Genomic DNA, 18,096 nt, shown 5'->3' with positions numbered 1-18,096 from the left:
TAAGCCTACATTTTCAGTTACCCAACTTATTGATTTAACACACTAAACCGAAGATAGACAGAGATAGACTATGTGATGTTTTTATGTGTTTAAGCTATACATCATATTTCTATCATATAACTAAATCGTATATAGGCTATTTGTAGTGAAAGTTAAAATCGAATCCCGATTCTTCATATATGAATCCTCTTTAATGACAAATTGACCTCTTCTTGTTCTGTGTAGGCAGCAGTGCACTTTCCTAATTCCCTATGATTTTGAACTGTGACATATTTGTGCTAACAGAATATTGTTTTGTATAAAGACATGGTTCTCTGGAGATAAAAACACTAACTGAAGTTCATCTCTGCTCTTGGTGAACTTCACACAAACCAAACAGCGCGCTGTCCTCTCATTTGTCTGCAGCGTTGGGATCCTAACTTACTTTGTGACCTCCCTCACCCCCCCCCACACACACACACACACACCTCCCCCTCCCCCTGCGCCACGCCGTTAATCTCTGTCAATCAATACTTCGATCAGGTTTATCACTAAGCGCATAAATGCAAAACCATACAGTCCGTGGGAAAACAAAGTTTATCTGTAGGGAACTCCTGTGTCCGGAAACTGATACCGACTGTATTTTGTGCAAAATACAAGACAGGCCATCACCTGTCCTTCTCGGACACACGCGCACAGGTAAAGGCGAGATGCAGAGGTGCGCACGCTCGGATACAAACCCCATGTGGACATAGAGAAGTCTAACTCTAACTCTTCTCAAACTAAATCAAATGCAGGATCGGTTAAAGCTGTGAAATATCCAACGTGAAGTTGTGTTTCCACCTGCCGTGTTTTCATCCCAGTGAGGAAGACTATTAAGAAATCTCTGCTCGTACCCGCCCCACATTTTAAATACACAGAGGCGCGCTCCCATCTCTCTGACACGTGGCTCAGCCTGCTCTTAGTGGAAGCGCTGTTGGACCAGAAATGAGATATCGCCCTGGAGAGCTCCCATCCACATGAACGCATAAAGCGCTGAGACGCCGCGGAGTCGTTCGGTTCTGTTCCTGCATCGGAACAACAGAACCTCTCTACGCCGCACTGGATTGATCGGAGAATTTTAATCAATGGATTGGCGTTCAAATGTAATTTTATCGCTCCAGGAGGGATAGGGGGTACGAGAGAGAGCGCGCGTCCCTAGTGAGAGTGAGAGACAGGAGCAAGAGGGAGAGACAGGGGGAGAGGGTGGGGAGGGTGGGACCGGGGAAAATATATCTTTTCAGCTATGGAGCTCACCATGGAGAACCTTCACAGCGTCTCCTCGCACTCCCAGGCGGGGGACCTCATGAGCTCCCCGCACGCGCGGCCGTCGCCGTCCCCCAGCTCCACTCCTCGGAATCTGGTCTCGCACGCTCCCGGTGCGCGGTCAGCCATGGTGTCCGGCATGGCCTCGCTCCTGGAGGGCTCCGGCGGGGACTACCGGACAGACCCGTCCGCGCTGTCCGGTCACCTGCACCCGTCCATCAGCATGTGCGAGACCGGGATGAGCCTTAGCAACACGTACACCACCCTGACCCCCCTGCAGCATCTACCTCCGATATCCACCGTCTCGGATAAGTTTCACCACCCGCACTCACACCACCATGCTGCCGCCCATCAACGACTCTCCGCCGGGAACGTCAGCGGCAGCTTCACGCTGATGCGGGAGGACCACCGGGGGCTCGCCTCCATGGGCAATCTGTACAGTCACTACCCCAAAGAGATGTCCGTGTCCGGTATGGGCCACGGCTCGCTCTCCCCGCTGTCCAGCGGGCTGGGCTCTTTGCACAACTCTCAGCAGCCGCTCTCAGCGTACGGTCCCAGTACGCACCTCTCCACCGACGCCAAGATGCTCTCTCCGGTCTCGGGGTTTGAGTCCCACGCCTCCATGCTGTCCCGGAGCGACCAAGAGCACCTGGCGAGGAGTTTAGGGGGTCACGGCCACGGCATGATCTCCAACCTCAGCGGCATGCACCACCACCCGCACAGTCACCTCCACTCCCAGGCGAACGGCGCGGTGATGCTCGGGGACCGGGAGAGGCACGGCCACGGAGCCGGCCAGGGAGTAGCAGGGTCGGGCATCCAAGCGGAGGAAATCAACACAAAGGAGGTGGCTCAGAGGATAACGGCCGAGTTAAAGCGGTACTCCATCCCGCAGGCCATATTCGCCCAGAGGATCTTGAGCCGGTCGCAGGGAACCCTCTCAGACCTGCTACGGAACCCCAAACCCTGGAGTAAGCTCAAGTCAGGCCGGGAGACCTTCAGGAGGATGTGGAAGTGGCTGCAGGAGCCGGAGTTTCAGCGGATGTCTGCTCTCCGGCTGGCTGGTAAGATACTGTCCTTTCTGTATTAATATTTCACATTACACCGTATCAGTCTTTAGAAACAGTGAGGCCACGTTCCACCGTTATTTGTCAAATTATAAACAGACACACCAAACTTGCGGAGGCCTAAAAGATTCAGCACCACGGACAGTTCAACCGGCTAAAACAAAGCGCAGAGGCACAGCGGCTTCATCACTGAAATGAACTGCATCCTTATTTCATGAAACAAATATAGATTGTTTATAGAAAGACAGCAAGTCTAATTGTTGTTCATTTAGATCTCCAGAAACCGGTGATATTAATGATTGCTTTGGGCGTGTACATGTGCGTTTACGCGGGCTGTTGTAGAATAAATTTGTAAGTCTATATTTCTGATCGGCACATAGCAAATCGCCATTGATTCACAATAAACCTCGGAATAGTTTCCCTCCCCCGACGCCTTTTTTCTCCGTCTCTCTGTGACCGACTATAAACACACAGCCGCGGTGGTGGGGCTACTGGGCCAACTAGTTGCGCGGGAGAAGCGGGGTGACCCCAGGCTGCCATGATCAATACGCCAGTTCCCACTCTCCCTTTTAAATGTGGCACACGGATCAATAGCCTACTCGTATCGGAGCTGAAAGACGCAATAACCGCATGGTCTCTCTGGCTTTTCATTTAGTGCTCTGTTGTAAAAGCTCTAAATTTAGAACATAGACAGGTAGGATCGCTCCAACTCGGGTGGCGACTTCCACTGTGCGGTCAGTGTTGTCGGATGACCAAAATGTGACCACAAATGACAATTTCACTGAATTAACCCAGGTCCCAGTTCTTGTTATTGCAGAATAAAAAATAAAATAAAAAAACTTTAAAAGACATGGATTATACAGTAAACCTAGGTCCAACCCAGCCAGTATATGATCCCTAGATCTATTTCAAGGCAACGTTAAGCTGCATGAACAGTTCTGATGAAATATTGATTGTAGCTGGGATGGGGATTGGTAACAGGGACCAGTATGGACAAGAAAAAAATATAGAGAATATAGAGTTTTTGAGGCTGCAGAAAACACAAAGGGCGATACGATTATTGGAAAACTTGCCCTATTCTCACTGACAACTGGCGAAAATAAGGGTTTCAACAACTCGGGTGAAACCAACAGCTAATGTGCAACTATATTACAGTACAATACTTCGCATTCATATCTTTGATCTCCTGTTTTCAGGCTGGATAATGCAATCCATCACAGTGTAAGAATATGGACAACACCACTAGCAACAGTAAAGTGTCTTCAAACTGATAGATAGATAGATAGATAGATAGATAGATAGATAGATAGATAGATAGATAGATAGATAGATAGATAGATAGATAGATAGATAGATAGATAGATAGATAGAGATTAGAAGCTGAGGCTGTGAGTGTCATTAATAGTGTAGCGCCGTCCTTTCAGTGTTTGCCTGGCTTTGCACATAGAAGATCAATAAGGCCGTTTCCCCTTCCCAACCCCCTTCTCTCCCACTCCCTGGTGCTCTCCCTCTCTGTTTTTCTTTCTCTCTCTCGCTCTCTCTGCAGCACATGAAAATAATATCACTAATCTTTTACTGGTTAACCTGGCAACAGGCAGGCAGGTTGTTTGGCTTCAAAAGATCAGCGGCCACAAAACAAAACAAAAAAAAAAAAATCATTGACCAGAGGAGGAGGAGAGGGTTTCATAAAGTCAAACAATGCGCACAGCCATTTTCCATCCTCACTGCTCTCTCTCTCTCTTACCAGCTCCATCTTTTAATGCCCATTAAACTTGCTTGTGCCATGAAAGATTAATATCAGTCTGCTGTTTCTCATATTTTGTGAAGAATTCAAACGGACCAAATTGGGATGTGCAAAACTTCAGTCGGCGTGGCTTTAAGTGCAAAGGCAAGAAAAGCAAAACTGACATGTGGAAAAAGAGCTGGGAGATGCCATTGATTGAGTGAGGGCAGGGAGGTTTGGGCTTTGTGTGAACAGCCAGATAGAGGCAGGGTAGTGAAAGGATCAATACCGACCTTAATAATTGATAAGTATAAGGGAGAGGGAGGGGAGCCGGGAAGAAAGACAGAGGCAGAGAGTGGTGATGTTAGCGCTTGTAACAGCATCTTCTAGGTAAGCAAAGTCAGATCTGTGGTTAACAGTCGAGGACCACACACTGGTCTCACTGCCTGAACACCACGGTAGAGTGTGTGTAAGTGGTTTTGGAGAGCGCTGTTTACACCCCAAACATCCTGTAAAATATCAATAGCACAGATCTGACACCAGCAGGGATGGTGTAGACTTCCAGTGCCGAAAAACGCAGACATTCATGAAGTGGGGAAAGAAACATCTCTGGCAATTTGTAACAAAGACACATTTGACATATTTCTAGTGAAATCAGGGCAGGAAGGCTGATATTTTAACACAAACGTGAAAGGATGAGAGCTGAGGAGCATCTTACAGTAGACAAAGAGCATCAGAGCATCCAGCTGCCCATCGAGTTGTAGTAATGAGTGCTTTCTGCTCATGTCAGCGAATCCTCAAAGCAATCCAAGGTTGTGATGTCATTTGATTTTAAAGGTTGCTATGCTTTATGGGGATTGTAATGCGTCTTTATGGAGGCATGCAAGCACATTTCACCAAGTGTGTGTGTGCGTACACGTGTGTCTGTGTGAGTGCTTGCACATGCACATGTGTGTGTGTGACTGGGTTATAGAGTGTGTCTGCACTATACATTGTTCAGGCTTATCTGACTCGCTCTGAATCGGTATTGATTTCCTCTCTTCTGCTCTCTTCGGCTCTCTCATTCTCTCTCTCTCTCCCTCTCCTTCCTTCCCTGCCTCCCCCTTCTGCCTCTTCTGGCTCTGAACCAGCATCAGAAAGGCAGATCCTTTGCCTTCCAACACTGATTTCATCTCTGCTCTCTGGTCATCTCTCACCGTAACAGGCTGAACTCATTTTGCATAGCCACTACACTGGCACGCTGCTGTGAAATACTCCGACAGTCGGTGTGAATAAAAGTGAATGTGTCATGACCTATAAAACCTACAGGCTTTACAACACACTGCATGAACAAGCTCGATATAGCTTCATACAAACTGTAAAACAAGCTCCAGCCAAATATTTGAAATGACCTTGCATGATATACACCTGATGAAATTATGTATTTGTGGCACTTTTGACCATTAAGCCCTCATTCTAATCAATCACAGCTCATCATTTTACATAGAGGATTTGTGCAAGAGATGCAGGGCTGCAACATAGAGTTTAAAAATAAATGTCTTCAGTGAGATGAGGAGGTAGAAATATATGAAACAACTGCTCAGATATTCAAGTTTCCTGCTATTTTGCCTTGTGGTGTAATTAAAACGAATAAGATAAACATGTAAACATGCAGCAGTAATGTTGTTCATTTGATGCTATACTCTTAATTCGGGCTCTTATTTTGGAGAACAGCCTGACTTTGTTTTGGAAAACCTTCATTAATTACCTTCATGTCAGAGTGGAAAAGGCCTCCTGGTGCTGAACAGACAGCTCCCTCTGATCACAGCAGCAGTTTAGTGTTAAAGGTGAAAATAACGATAAAACATTTAGAGCACAGTTTTGTGGGATTAGTGATGTTTAAATTAGCACTTTTCAGCTTTAACTTCATTGTCCTCATGGGGATATTTATTACACAAAAACTTGTTTCAACATTAGAAATATATAGCTCTGTGTGTGTGAGAGACTTTGTGTGTGTGTGTGTTTTTAATTGCTTTTTTAACAGAGCCTCATCGCAAAATTTCCCCTTTTCATTCCCATGTCATTTATTAAAACGTGGAGCAGGAGAAACCGACACAGACTCCCCATATAGAAAATTAATAATTAATTCTTAATTAAATAGTAGATATTTTTCAAATCCCGATTTATATTTAAAATCGTAGATTTTTTATAGTTTACAGTTTCACATATTACAATAATCTTTAAAAACAGTGGAGTGTTCGTGTCGCTACAGGCCGCACATTTCTTAATATTTCAGGCCAACATTGTTCTTTGTTGTTGTTGCTATTCTCATCTAATTCAAAGTCTAATTGATACGAAATTTTTCAGATAATAAGATAAAAATAAATAAATAAATAAATAATGAAAAACAATGAAAACATTTAAAGATGCAGTGTTTGATGTTTCAGTAAAACGCATTACACGCCGAGTATTTAAAGTCCTTTATATCCGATTTTCGAACAAATCAGTCTGTCTGACTCAGAGAAAATTACTATTATATTTTCTAACAACTTTTTTCTAGGTTAAATGTTTCGGAAAATACTTCTGAACAAATATACTTCTCTATACTTTACCGTTTCCCTCAGTGGCTCATTTTTAGTTTCGTTTGCATGGAGAGCTTCGTTTCATTCTCTGAAATTCAGCAGCAAATGTTTGACAGAAGCCTGTGCTCTCCGCAGTGAAATTTCACATCTCATCTTTGCGTTGTTTTGGAGTGAATGAAGTACATGATTTGCTCAGGAAAAAAAAGGGGCATGAATAACATTTAAAAGCCAAGCAGTGGTTTTATAGACTGCAAGCCAATATGTGACAGGCTGTAAAGCTGCCGATCACTCGTCTGAACAAGACAACACAGGCTTTACACGGACAAATAAACGAAAGCTTTCAAATAATCCAATTCTAATCAATTGAGAGTATTTTAAGGGTGAAGGGACGGTTTGGTTTCCCCGCTGCTGTGTGTTGTTACGGGTGAGGATGATTGTGGTGGAGGTGGTGGGGGCATTCGGGCGTTTTACCTCCCAGCAATGAATAGGCCTATAATATGATCAATATAATCAATAAGCGTACATCTGAGAGGTGTGACAGAGAGTGATTGACGCCAAACTGTTTCTCGCCCGCAGTAGTCCGTCCAGGGCGGGAGAGGGCCCGTCTCACCGCACACAAAGCCCGATCTCATCCCTCCGTCCAGGCGTCGACTAGCAGCAGCACGGTGCGGTTAGTTCACCGTCTGCCCCCCCCCCCCCCCCCACACACACACACACACACATGCACACACACACACACCCCTAAATCCACCTCATGTCTCATCTTCCCACACACACACACACACACACACACACACACACACTCTCACACTCACACACACACACACAATCACACACACACATTTTAGAGCTGTTTAACACATTAAGTCTCCTATAAAGTAATTGCTTTTTGTTTATATTTGTGTTTCTCTGCAATTTGAGGATTAGAGTCATAATAAATCTGCCTTTTCATTTCATTACATCTAGAGGCTACATATACTGTATATATAAATGGCCTTTTATGTGTGTTTTTCATCTCTGTTTAATCCATAAAAGGACATCTAGCTGTCATCTGAGAATCTCATGTTTTCCCTTCTGCACATAATGTCTTCAGGCAAAACACTGTTCATATCTGTAGTCCTGCTGTTGTGTGATTCAGCCTGTATAACACAGCTATGATCAACTGTTTTTAATTCACTTCTGACTATGAGTGTTAAGGAAAGATATGTTGTGTTTATTGTTATTGGAGCTTATTGGAGAGATTGATTTGCTGGGTGTGACACAAGAGGGCTGCTTTCAAATTCATCTCCTGAAGGGGGAAAGTTTCTCTCTGAGTTTAAGACGTGTGCGTTCGAACAGGATTTGACTTTTCAGTGGAGACATCTTGTTTCTAGTTGTTAAACTTTTGAAATTAACTATTTCAATTAGCGTGTTCATACTTTATTTTCCAACGAAAGAGGGGCAATAGTTTGTAAGAATTTGTTTTTTGGTAATCCAACTGGTTTGAGGAAATATAAAAAAAAACAAAAACATGTCCAGAAGTGGGAAATTGGGTACTGAATATGAAGAGCTGTGATTTTTGTCAGTCAGCTTGTTTTTAGTTGTAAATTCCCATCAGGTATGACATGTAGTATAATATAACAGACAAAGGTCAGCCAACATCCACCTACTGCCCTTCTCATCTTCACGTTTAAGTGCACAGTCAAAGTAGAAACAACAGCAGCCACTTAAGTGATAGAGCAGAGCTGCTCTTAAAGGAGTCACGAGTGCAATTTAACATGCTGCACAGCCAGCGAGTTAATCTTTGGATCAGCAAGAGGTTGAGATTAAGCAAAGTGGCAGTTGCCTGACACCTTTAGCATCGTTGACACCAGGGCATATGAAAGAGACGACATGAGCAAGTGCCACTTGAGACTGCTGAGCGTCCCCGCTTGTCTCTTCAGAAAAGCCCATTTGGTAATGAGGCAACTAAAGATAGCCTGCAACGGTTTGGTTCTCGTCTCAAGAGAGGTCTCTTTAATGAGCAGCTCCCTCTTTTCCTTCCCTGTGGTCCTATTCATTGCTGGGTAAGGGGATGTTCACAGGGCCAGAGGAGTCTCATTTGAAATGGACCTATTGATTATCTGAAATATGTATTGACCATGCAGGCCCAGGCCTTGTGCTAACTCCTTTGGCGGCTGTGTTGCTCTGCAGGGCCTCCTAGCTGCAGAGATGCATTTGAAGTGATGGAGGAGAACCAGAGTGGTGTTGGCATTGTAAAATGGCCGGTAGCACAAGTTGTTCGAAAAACAGGCATTACATATTAAATTATCACTATATTAGCACTAGCATTCAGTCATTACATTAGGGAGTATTGAGTTTGGTTTGAGACAGCACTTAGAGAGCCGTGAGGAGGTTCTGGCATGGCTGGGCCTGAACCAATTGAATAAACGTTCCATGAAATGGTTCTGAAGTGCGGATCAATCAATATGGGGGCTATCAATCTGAGGGCAAATTAAAACAATTGAGAAAAACAACAAGAGGAAAACAGTTGAAGAAGTCGAGTGGGGATGGAGTGATGTATCTGTAATGTAGGGACAAATGTATAACCTACTTTCAGCTGAGGAAAAATATCTTGTAATTATGCTTTGCTTGCAGTAACAAAGCATGAACAATGGCAATTAAAACACACGCACGCTCACACACAGGCATGCATACACATGTGCACATTCATATTGATCTCCCCCTCACAGTCAAATCTGTTTACTGCTGTTGTCTAAACCTGCTGTAAAGTCATCAATCATTTGCATACACCACCTCCACATTGCAGCCGGGCTTCATTCCCTCACTCCCTCCTTTCCTTTCTCTCATCCCTTCCTCCCCCTCACATGTGCACAAACGCTTCAAAATAGGGGATAAATATCATGCCTCACTTTGTTTCTTTCTTTCGTGCACGCCAACAGACCCCATCTCGCGCACGTGCACACTGTTTTTTTTTTTTAATAAAACATAATCAGTGACATATATGAGTCATTCTTTTGTCCTCCTCTAGAGCTCTCAGACTGGATGACTGCCACTCTTTTCCGCCACATCTCCTTTGTTCTTCCACAGATAAACAATTTCTTCTCCATCTGTCTGTCACAAAGCGCGCTCTTGAGCTGTACTCCCCAACACGCCACACACACACACACACACACACACACACACACACACACACACACACACACACACACACACACACACACACACACACACACACACCTCGGTCTCGCGGATCGATGGGGATCGATCGGGTGGGGAAGGGAGCCCTGATTACTGGACCACGTGTTCGGGAGAAAACCGCGGAAAATCGATCATTGCAGCTTTTTAGGGCAGCAGAACAGAACAGACTCCCTCCAGTCTCCACAGCTAAAGCCGAGCCAACTGACGGTGCATCCAGGCACGGCAGACCGCTTCTTTGTCAGCATTTCACATCACGCTCCTCCAGTTTCAGCACAGACACACAGACCCACAATGAAAACAACCTATCCACCATGACCTCTTTCTTTTCTTTAGAGAATATTATTTGGCTATTAGACCTGGAGAGTAAAATATAACAAATATTAAAATTAAAATCGCCCTTCTTACACAGTTGGCCTCTGTACTAACTTTAAAAAGACCCTATTTGTGTTTTGTAAGTTGTAGCTAATCGTATTCCTAGTCCTTGTAGTATTATCCACAGACTGCACAACCCACTTTACATTACTGATGACCATTTTCCAAGCCTTCTATAAGTTTTTAGATTGATTTCTTATCCTCCAGGCGGCCACTGGTTTCACTTCATTTCACTGCACTTTGAAAATCAACTTCTAAAGATTTGAAACTTGCCTGAAATCCATCCCAGTGAACAATTAGCCTCCTCAATGTTTGTTTTTTTCATGTTATTGTCATGCTCTACAGCAGCTGCAATCAGGGGACATAAAAAAAAACAAAAAAAACAAAAAGCGATCGTTTCTGTAGCATTCAAGGACAGTTCGACATCTGAGATTTTATGGCCAGCTACTGAAAAATATGATTTTGCATCCACAAGCTATGTAATTAATATAAACAGGCATAGAAAACTGGCTGGTGACTGAAAATTATCATGTGAATTTCTTTTTCTTCTGTACAGAAATTAGCTGTCTGAACAACTGAGTCTTAAATCTCGGATTTTCTTGAACACACCAATAGCAAGAGTTTTAAACCAGTTTGCAGTAAAATACCAAATAATAAATGAAGAAAACTGACAGGTGACTGTCAAGCAAGTTTAAGATGTCTTCAAGTTGATTTTAATACCATAGTGAAAAACAAAACAAAGTCTAACTAAAGGTAAGAAAACAGTAATAAAAAAGACATTTTAAAGATCCTCTCCGATGAAAATCCAGTTTCTAACCGTGCTAACGTGCCTATATGGTGTTTTTATACAAGACATTGAATGAACGAAATAAGCAGCCAACCAATGGCAGCCAGGGTTTCATACATCACATAGGCTTACCTAAGGAACCAATCCCGTCAACATGCGGGGACGGAAGGCGGGCAAAATAAACCTTGTCAGTACAGACAGCGAGAGTTAGCATTAGCACAGCCACTAACACTGTGTTAGCTACTGCCGGTTACAAACTAGCAAGCAACATAAATAAACAAAAGATGCTAACTGCGCTAACCTTTATGACACGTCTGCTAATCGTCGATTTTGGTCACAACAGACTCCTCATCTGAGTCTGGGTCTGATTGAGGCTCAAATATGAGTCTCTGATGTTTCCTCTAAAGCTAACCATCTTGACAAACACTGACCTTTCGCCGGTCACCGGAACTTTGTCAGTACACTCAACAAGAGTTTACATTAGCCCAGCCGTTAACACTTTGTCAGTTACAATCTAACAAACAACGTAAACAGACGTCTACGCTTACCGTTCTGATACGTCTTCTAAGCGCTGATTTTGTTGCACAACAAACTCCTGAGTCTGAGTCTCAGATGTTTCCACCGCTAACCATCTTGATACGCTCTACTCTTTCACCTGTAACCTAACGCCAGCAGGTTGCAGGTAGTGGGCGGGGCATAAGGCCTGACCCAGAATTTCTCAATGAGGAAGTAAACATAGATGTGTTTCCAGGGCCAGTTTAACATTTTTCCCCACTTTTTTTTTTTTTTTGTGAAAACCATGTTAAACAAAATATTAATCATAGCAGAGTATTTTCTTTTACATAATGTAGGCTAATTTAAAACATGCCTGGAGAGAAGCTTTAAAGGCTGAAACCTGCAGAATCCACTGTAATGGTCTGTCAGGGTGCTCTGATACACACTTGGAAAGACAAAGAAAGGCTAGATTTAACTTTGGCTATTATCTTTTAAAAGTGGTACTGTGATCAGCTATTTCAACTTTAAAGTCAGAAATATTGTTTTAATTTGGTCTTTTTCACTCAATAGTGTCGACCCATTGATTTTTTTGTTTTCCTCTCTGTCTTTCCACTTTCCCACTCTCTCTTTTGTTGCCTGCATACTCTCCTGTTACATGTGCATCTTACTCTATTTTCATCTTCACAATTGTGCCTCTCCTTCAGACTATACAGTCTTCATATTATTTACAGTTGAACAACTAGCATAATTAAACACATTTAAATTAAATATTCCCAGAACACTAAAATATTCATTTATACACACAAACACCTGCGAATGGTCCATTTTTAACCTCTTGCTTTCACATTCTGATTTTCCCTTGAGACATTTCAATTGTCAGTCTTGATTTCTGTGGTATTACCCTTTATGTGGTCATTAGACTTCTGACCCTGATAATGTAGTATATATTGCATTATTTGTAGCTTTACAGGAGCACAGACTATATTGGTCTCAATAAAACTCTTCTATCTGTCTGTTTTCTCCCCTCCTTCCCTCTGTCTCTTCCCTCTTTCTCTCTCCAGCATGTAAACGCAAGGAGGAGGACCGAGGACGAGAGCGCAGTCAGGTGCCAAAGAAGCAGCGACTGGTCTTCACCGACCTGCAGCGTCGCACCTTGGTAGCCATCTTCAGAGAGAACCGCCGCCCCTCCAAAGAGATGCAGGTCACCATCTCCCAGCAGCTGGGCCTGGAGCTCTCCACCGTCTCCAACTTCTTCATGAACTCACGCCGCCGCTGTCCGGACCGCTGGGACACAGAGGAACATGGTCATGGGGTGCACGGCCACAGCCACTTGCACACTCCTCACGGAAACAGCAACAACAACAATGCCTCACCGATCCAACCCGGTACCTCCTCTGCGACCACGTTCTCTAAGGCCTGACGGTGGCAGGACGGATCATTGAACAGATGCATGGAGGATGGAGGGGGGGTGTTTTACACTAAAGCAGTGGGCTCTAACTGTGATCCTGCAGAGCTATAGGGTGTGTAGCTTCAGATCACTCATCTGATCCATCTGCTCAAAGTGCTGAGGACTTGTGCAGATGAATCAGATCTTCTCAGTGCTCCATGTATTTTCTATTATAGTCATGGGGGCTAACTTGCATTTCAAATTGTGGCTCTTCAAACCAAAGATGCAGTAGCTTTAGGAGAGTTGCCCTCAAACAACCACAGGTGGCTCTTAGTTAATCCATCTGAAAACCAAAGAAAATCCATCCACACTAAACCACACTGTAGGTCTATGTTTAAGCCTTGAAAAGGGAGGAGGGGGTTTGCCTCTGGTCAGGATGTAAACACACCAAAGAATCACTCATGACAAGGAACCGATAGCTTTAAGACAGGGAACCTTAAGCAGCCACATGTTGGTCTTCACAAATCAAGCAGAAATCAGGCAGCAGATGTGTCTGCTGGGCCGTGATCAACGAATCAACCACTCCTCATTTCAATAACAGACACAGAGGCTGATTGAGAGGTGCGTTTGAGTGTCAAGTGTCTGTGAAACGCTCTCGGCAGGTCCTTTGACCCGCTAACCACATACCACCCCTCTGCATCACTGCATGTGTGTGTGTCCTGCGTGTGCATGTGCGTAATGTTCACATGCTGCGTGTGCGCCACGGGTGTAATTCCTCTGCAGTGATTCATCCCGCTCCACGTCAGAGTAACAGTGCCACCTGCTGTCCATTTAGATCACATCTGGACATGTTGAGAGCATGTTGGTGTAGTTAGAACTCATATCTCCAGGAGGCGTACAGCACATTGTAGCCTGCAGTGTAGATTTCTATTAGGATACTGATACCAATACTCTATATAGGCATAAGTGTAGTCCTGCAAACACCAAACACACTGAGACAACATGATAAAACGTGATAATCCACACACCCTTTTATACATATTTGAATGTTTGTTTCTTAAGACTTGTTGTATGGCTACATGGCCATAGCCCGTGAGAGGATATTTTCAGGTTACAAGAGGAGAACAATCAAACTGGGACGACACTCCCCACGTTCAAAGGTGTCGTCCCTGAGTGTAGGGAGGGAGGGAGGGGGTTGGGGTCTGCTCTGTTCTAGTGGCCAAACGTAGAGGTCAAATGTCACAATATAGGATCCTGAGTGCCAATGATGTTTGCCTCTTTATGATAATCAGAGAACAGGTGCAGCCTGCTCCGTCGCCATGCACCCCGCTGTGTCTGGCCTGTGTCATCACAACCTTCAAACTGCGAGCACTATACGGGCATGTAGCCTATTCCATACCTCAGAAAAACATTGATGTGATCGACATGAAACACAATGAAAATCACTGTAAATAATCTTTACGTTCATCTCTCTGTCCCTCTGTCTTATCTATTCTCTATTTATCTACTCTCTTGCTAACCCCTCCTGTTGTGTCTTTCCTTTATTTTTCCCTCCTTACTATTGATGCGGGTAATAATAGTACCATAGACACATGGTTTCTCTCTCGTGACTATTGTGCTATGTTGTGCTGAAACTATGTAAAGAAGCACCTTGTCGACAAAATGTAAAAACTTAAAGATTGAAAAAAAAGAAGACTCAACATGTCATAGACTGATCCTATGCACAGACAAGGAAGGGATACCACAAGTGACAAACTGTGCATATTTGTGAATACCTGTACGATGGAATAGATGGACTGTCTGGACGTGAAGGACCACTTTCCTGATCTCTGAACTTTGACCCCTTTGAACTGGACTGTCACTGCATTCCTCTGCTGATGGTGTTTTTTGGTTACCATGAGAACCGCCTCATTTTATTTATGCCTTTTTTTTGTTTGAATTTTTTGTGGGCAAAGCCACTCGTTGTGTAGCATCTTCTAGCGGGAGATAATCATATTAGAGAGGAGATGCAGACAGGAGGAAGAGGGGAGCAGCAGGGGAGGTAGGAGCATCAGAGGCCTGTCATCAGACTGGTAGGAAGCATCCAAGTGACATTCCTCCATGGCTTGGGTTCTGGTCGTTATGTAGTGCACTATAACAGATTCCTTGTTGGAGGTGTCACTTAGGACGTCTACTAGAGTCCAGATGGAAAAAAAAAAACACTTTGTAGGTTTTTAGTGCAGATGTTTGAGGTTCAGACCCAAAACAGAAGAGTTAGTGATGGAAACAGTTGTGTGTGTGTGTGGCTACCTCACAGAATGGAGTGGACTGTGACACAGCCATCAATACCAAAGATACTTCAAGCCTGCCATGTTCACACTGGACTTGGGACGTGCACACACGCAAACACTACACACACACACACACACACACACACACACACACACACGCAGATTCAGTGACAGGTGCAGATATGCTTCTAAGTGCACATACACATTTCCGCAGAGCAGTCGTGCTGCATGGCAAACACACAGAGGTGTTTGTTATGTGGGAAGAGTTGAGTGCCTTTTTCCTTCAACCAGGGGTTGGACTGCTCTGAACACATATATACACACATATACACACACGGGGTTTAAAGTGAAGGGGGGCACACGCTGGGTGAAGGGGGAGCAACACTGGAGGGGTCCTCATGACATTAAAAAAGCCACTTTTGTTCTGAGCACTTTTTTCACACGAGGGGGATAAGATTGTTTACCGCCACCGCCTTTTTTTTTCTCCTTACATGCTGGTGAGATGTCATCTTACTGAGTCCTCTCCATGATACACACATGCACACACACTCCCACCAGAGATATTTTTGTGTAATTTGTAAACCGAGTGTAGGTGTGTGTGTCTATCTGGCAGTTTACAAAGCCCTCTGATCACATCTAACAACCAACCAATGAGCAATCAGTGCTCCAATTCTTTGAGCTTTCATCTCCTAAAGACGACATGACGCCCGCCGGTGACCCCCATCAATCCAAACCCTCTTCGCTGGTCCCTACGTCCAGGGTAGCATCACAACGAGGCAGGCATGTGTAGACAATTCATCTTGATATACCTCAAATCTTTATTGTAAAGGTTATGTAGTGAAACAATAATGACAATGTTTAGCAATGAGAGTGACATTAAAGTCACAGCAAAATGATTGTTCTGTTTTATATTTCTTTAAAAGAGCGTGTGGAGTATAAACTGTTTGACATTTTTTGAGTTATTATTTGTAGGTTTGCACGTTTGCGCTTAGGAGAGAGACATAAGGAATAAATGAACAGTTACAAAAGGACATAATATATGATAAAGTAGCAGGGGAGAAGAAGAAATCAGAGGAAAAGGATTATGAATACAAAGTAAAATTAGGTAATTGAGAAAACTGTTGTTGCTAAAGTCAAATATGAGACATGAAAGACACACTAATTTATGTTTTGCATCACCTTTTGGCTTATTTTGTGTTTGAAGTTTGTCTCCTATGTGTGTTAAGGTGATTCCCATATTAAAAAAAGAGATCCAACCAAAGCACCTCTGTTATTAGGGGTGGGATGAGCGATTCTTTTATGCATGGATACTATATAAGTGTATATAAACAGCAGGATGAACTGTACCTCTACAGGTGGAGGAGAGGGGGAGAAACAGGGAAAAAAAACTACTGGGTTTCGGTTTCCAAATAATCTTTACATTCTTTTTTAGCTCTGTGTCTTTTATGTGCTGTTTGTGTATTTGTATAAAACGTGTATTTGTACGTGTATCAGCTTCATTGCTGTGTCTTTCCCCCTGTTGTAACCCCCCCCCCCGCCCTCCCTTTGTGTGGAAATAGTCTCCACACTTCCATGTCTGTATCTGTATTTACCCCTTGTTTCATCACACAAGTGTGAGTGTGAGTTCGTGTGTGAGTTTCTCTGTTTTGTTCCTGTGTTTCAGCTCATCCAATCTAAATTCGATCAGCCTGGGTGTTTGTCTGCTTTAGGAGCCTAAACAAACAGACGACCAGGCAGCTGAAGTACAGTTTCTTCCAGTGCATCAAAATGGCATCATTTGTTTTTTCCTTCAGACAGACCTCAGAGCTCTGGAAGCCCCAGTGTCGATGTTCTCTTCCTCTTCCCTTACCAATCAATCAATCAGAACCAAGTGTCTTTGTGATGGTAGAAGACAATCAATTTCAAATAGAGCAGAGACAAAAAAAAAAAAAAAAAAATAGGAGGGAGAGAGAAAGAGAGCGATGGAGGAAGGCAGAAAAACTGACTGGACAGGAGAGGTGGGAGGAAAGGAGGAAGGATGGCTCTCAGAAAGATCAGTGTATGTGTGTGTGATCACCTTTAACCTCTTCAGGGTGACCTTTACGGTGGGGGCCAAGACACCCAGGACCCTCCCCCGGCTACGAGGGAGGTGGTGGTGGGGGATTTGACTTGTTAAGTGGACATCTAATCGAAGGTGTTGATCAAATGCCTGCACACGTATGCACAGAGAGCATATACACACATGAACACTCTCACACACACACACACACACACACACACACACACACACACACACACACACACACACACATACGGTTGTCATGCAGAAAGCCTTTCTTCTGTTCTTCATCTCCCAGAAATACAGTGAATCTGTCAGGTCTGCCTTCAGCCTGTGGAGGGAGAATCAAGTAATAACTGGAACAAATAATACACCAATTGAAAACCAGTATGGGTAAATTGTGTGTTTTGACTAAAACAAATAAAAAAACAACCAATTGGCTGACTGGCTTCTCATTTTCTGTGTGATGGTTTCTTACTGTGGTGCTCTGTTGCCATCTGGTGGTGTAAAGCTCTAGATTATATGACTATGGGTGTACCATTGGTCAGGACTGTTTTTCATACTTTGGGCTAAACCATTTTGTTCAAATCAAAAGAAACTCAATGCATCATACAGCATCAGCGCTTGTACAAGATTTAAACACGCAAATTTAACTGATTCTAAAAATTGGAATCAGCTCCAGAAATATCTGCTATGTGTAACAATAGAAGTGATCCCAGAACACAACACTGACATATCATGAACTTTTAGGTTGGCATGACAAACTTATTAGGAAATAGTTAATTATTTACACACCCAGTAGTGGAACAACATTAACACTGATCGGGAGTCGTCTTTCTGTCCACCTGACTAACGTGAGTCCAACATTCACTCTTCTTCTACCTCTGCTTTTGGTCTATACCACTGAGGGAAATATCTGGCTCTCTATCTGTTAA

General features: G+C 43.7%; 1 protein-coding gene across 1 annotated transcript; it reads left to right on the top strand.

Annotated features, from left to right (window-relative positions):
* Positions 1-1,264: 1,264 nt before the first annotated feature.
* Positions 1,265-17,616, top strand: onecut3b (one cut homeobox 3b). The gene is made up of 2 exons (XM_056390564.1): positions 1,265-2,345; positions 12,528-17,616. The coding sequence occupies exons 1-2, from the start codon at positions 1,265-1,267 to the stop codon at positions 12,884-12,886; spliced, it is 1,440 nt and encodes a 479-aa protein (XP_056246539.1). The 3' UTR covers positions 12,887-17,616.
* The last annotated feature ends 480 nt before the right edge of the window (positions 17,617-18,096 follow it).

This window comes from Seriola aureovittata, chromosome 12 (assembly GCF_021018895.1).
Source record: "Seriola aureovittata isolate HTS-2021-v1 ecotype China chromosome 12, ASM2101889v1, whole genome shotgun sequence".
Taxonomy (NCBI): Eukaryota; Metazoa; Chordata; class Actinopteri; order Carangiformes; family Carangidae; genus Seriola; species Seriola aureovittata.
The sequence above is the reverse complement of the archived record's forward strand: the minus strand, read 5'-3'. Positions and strand labels throughout refer to the sequence as shown.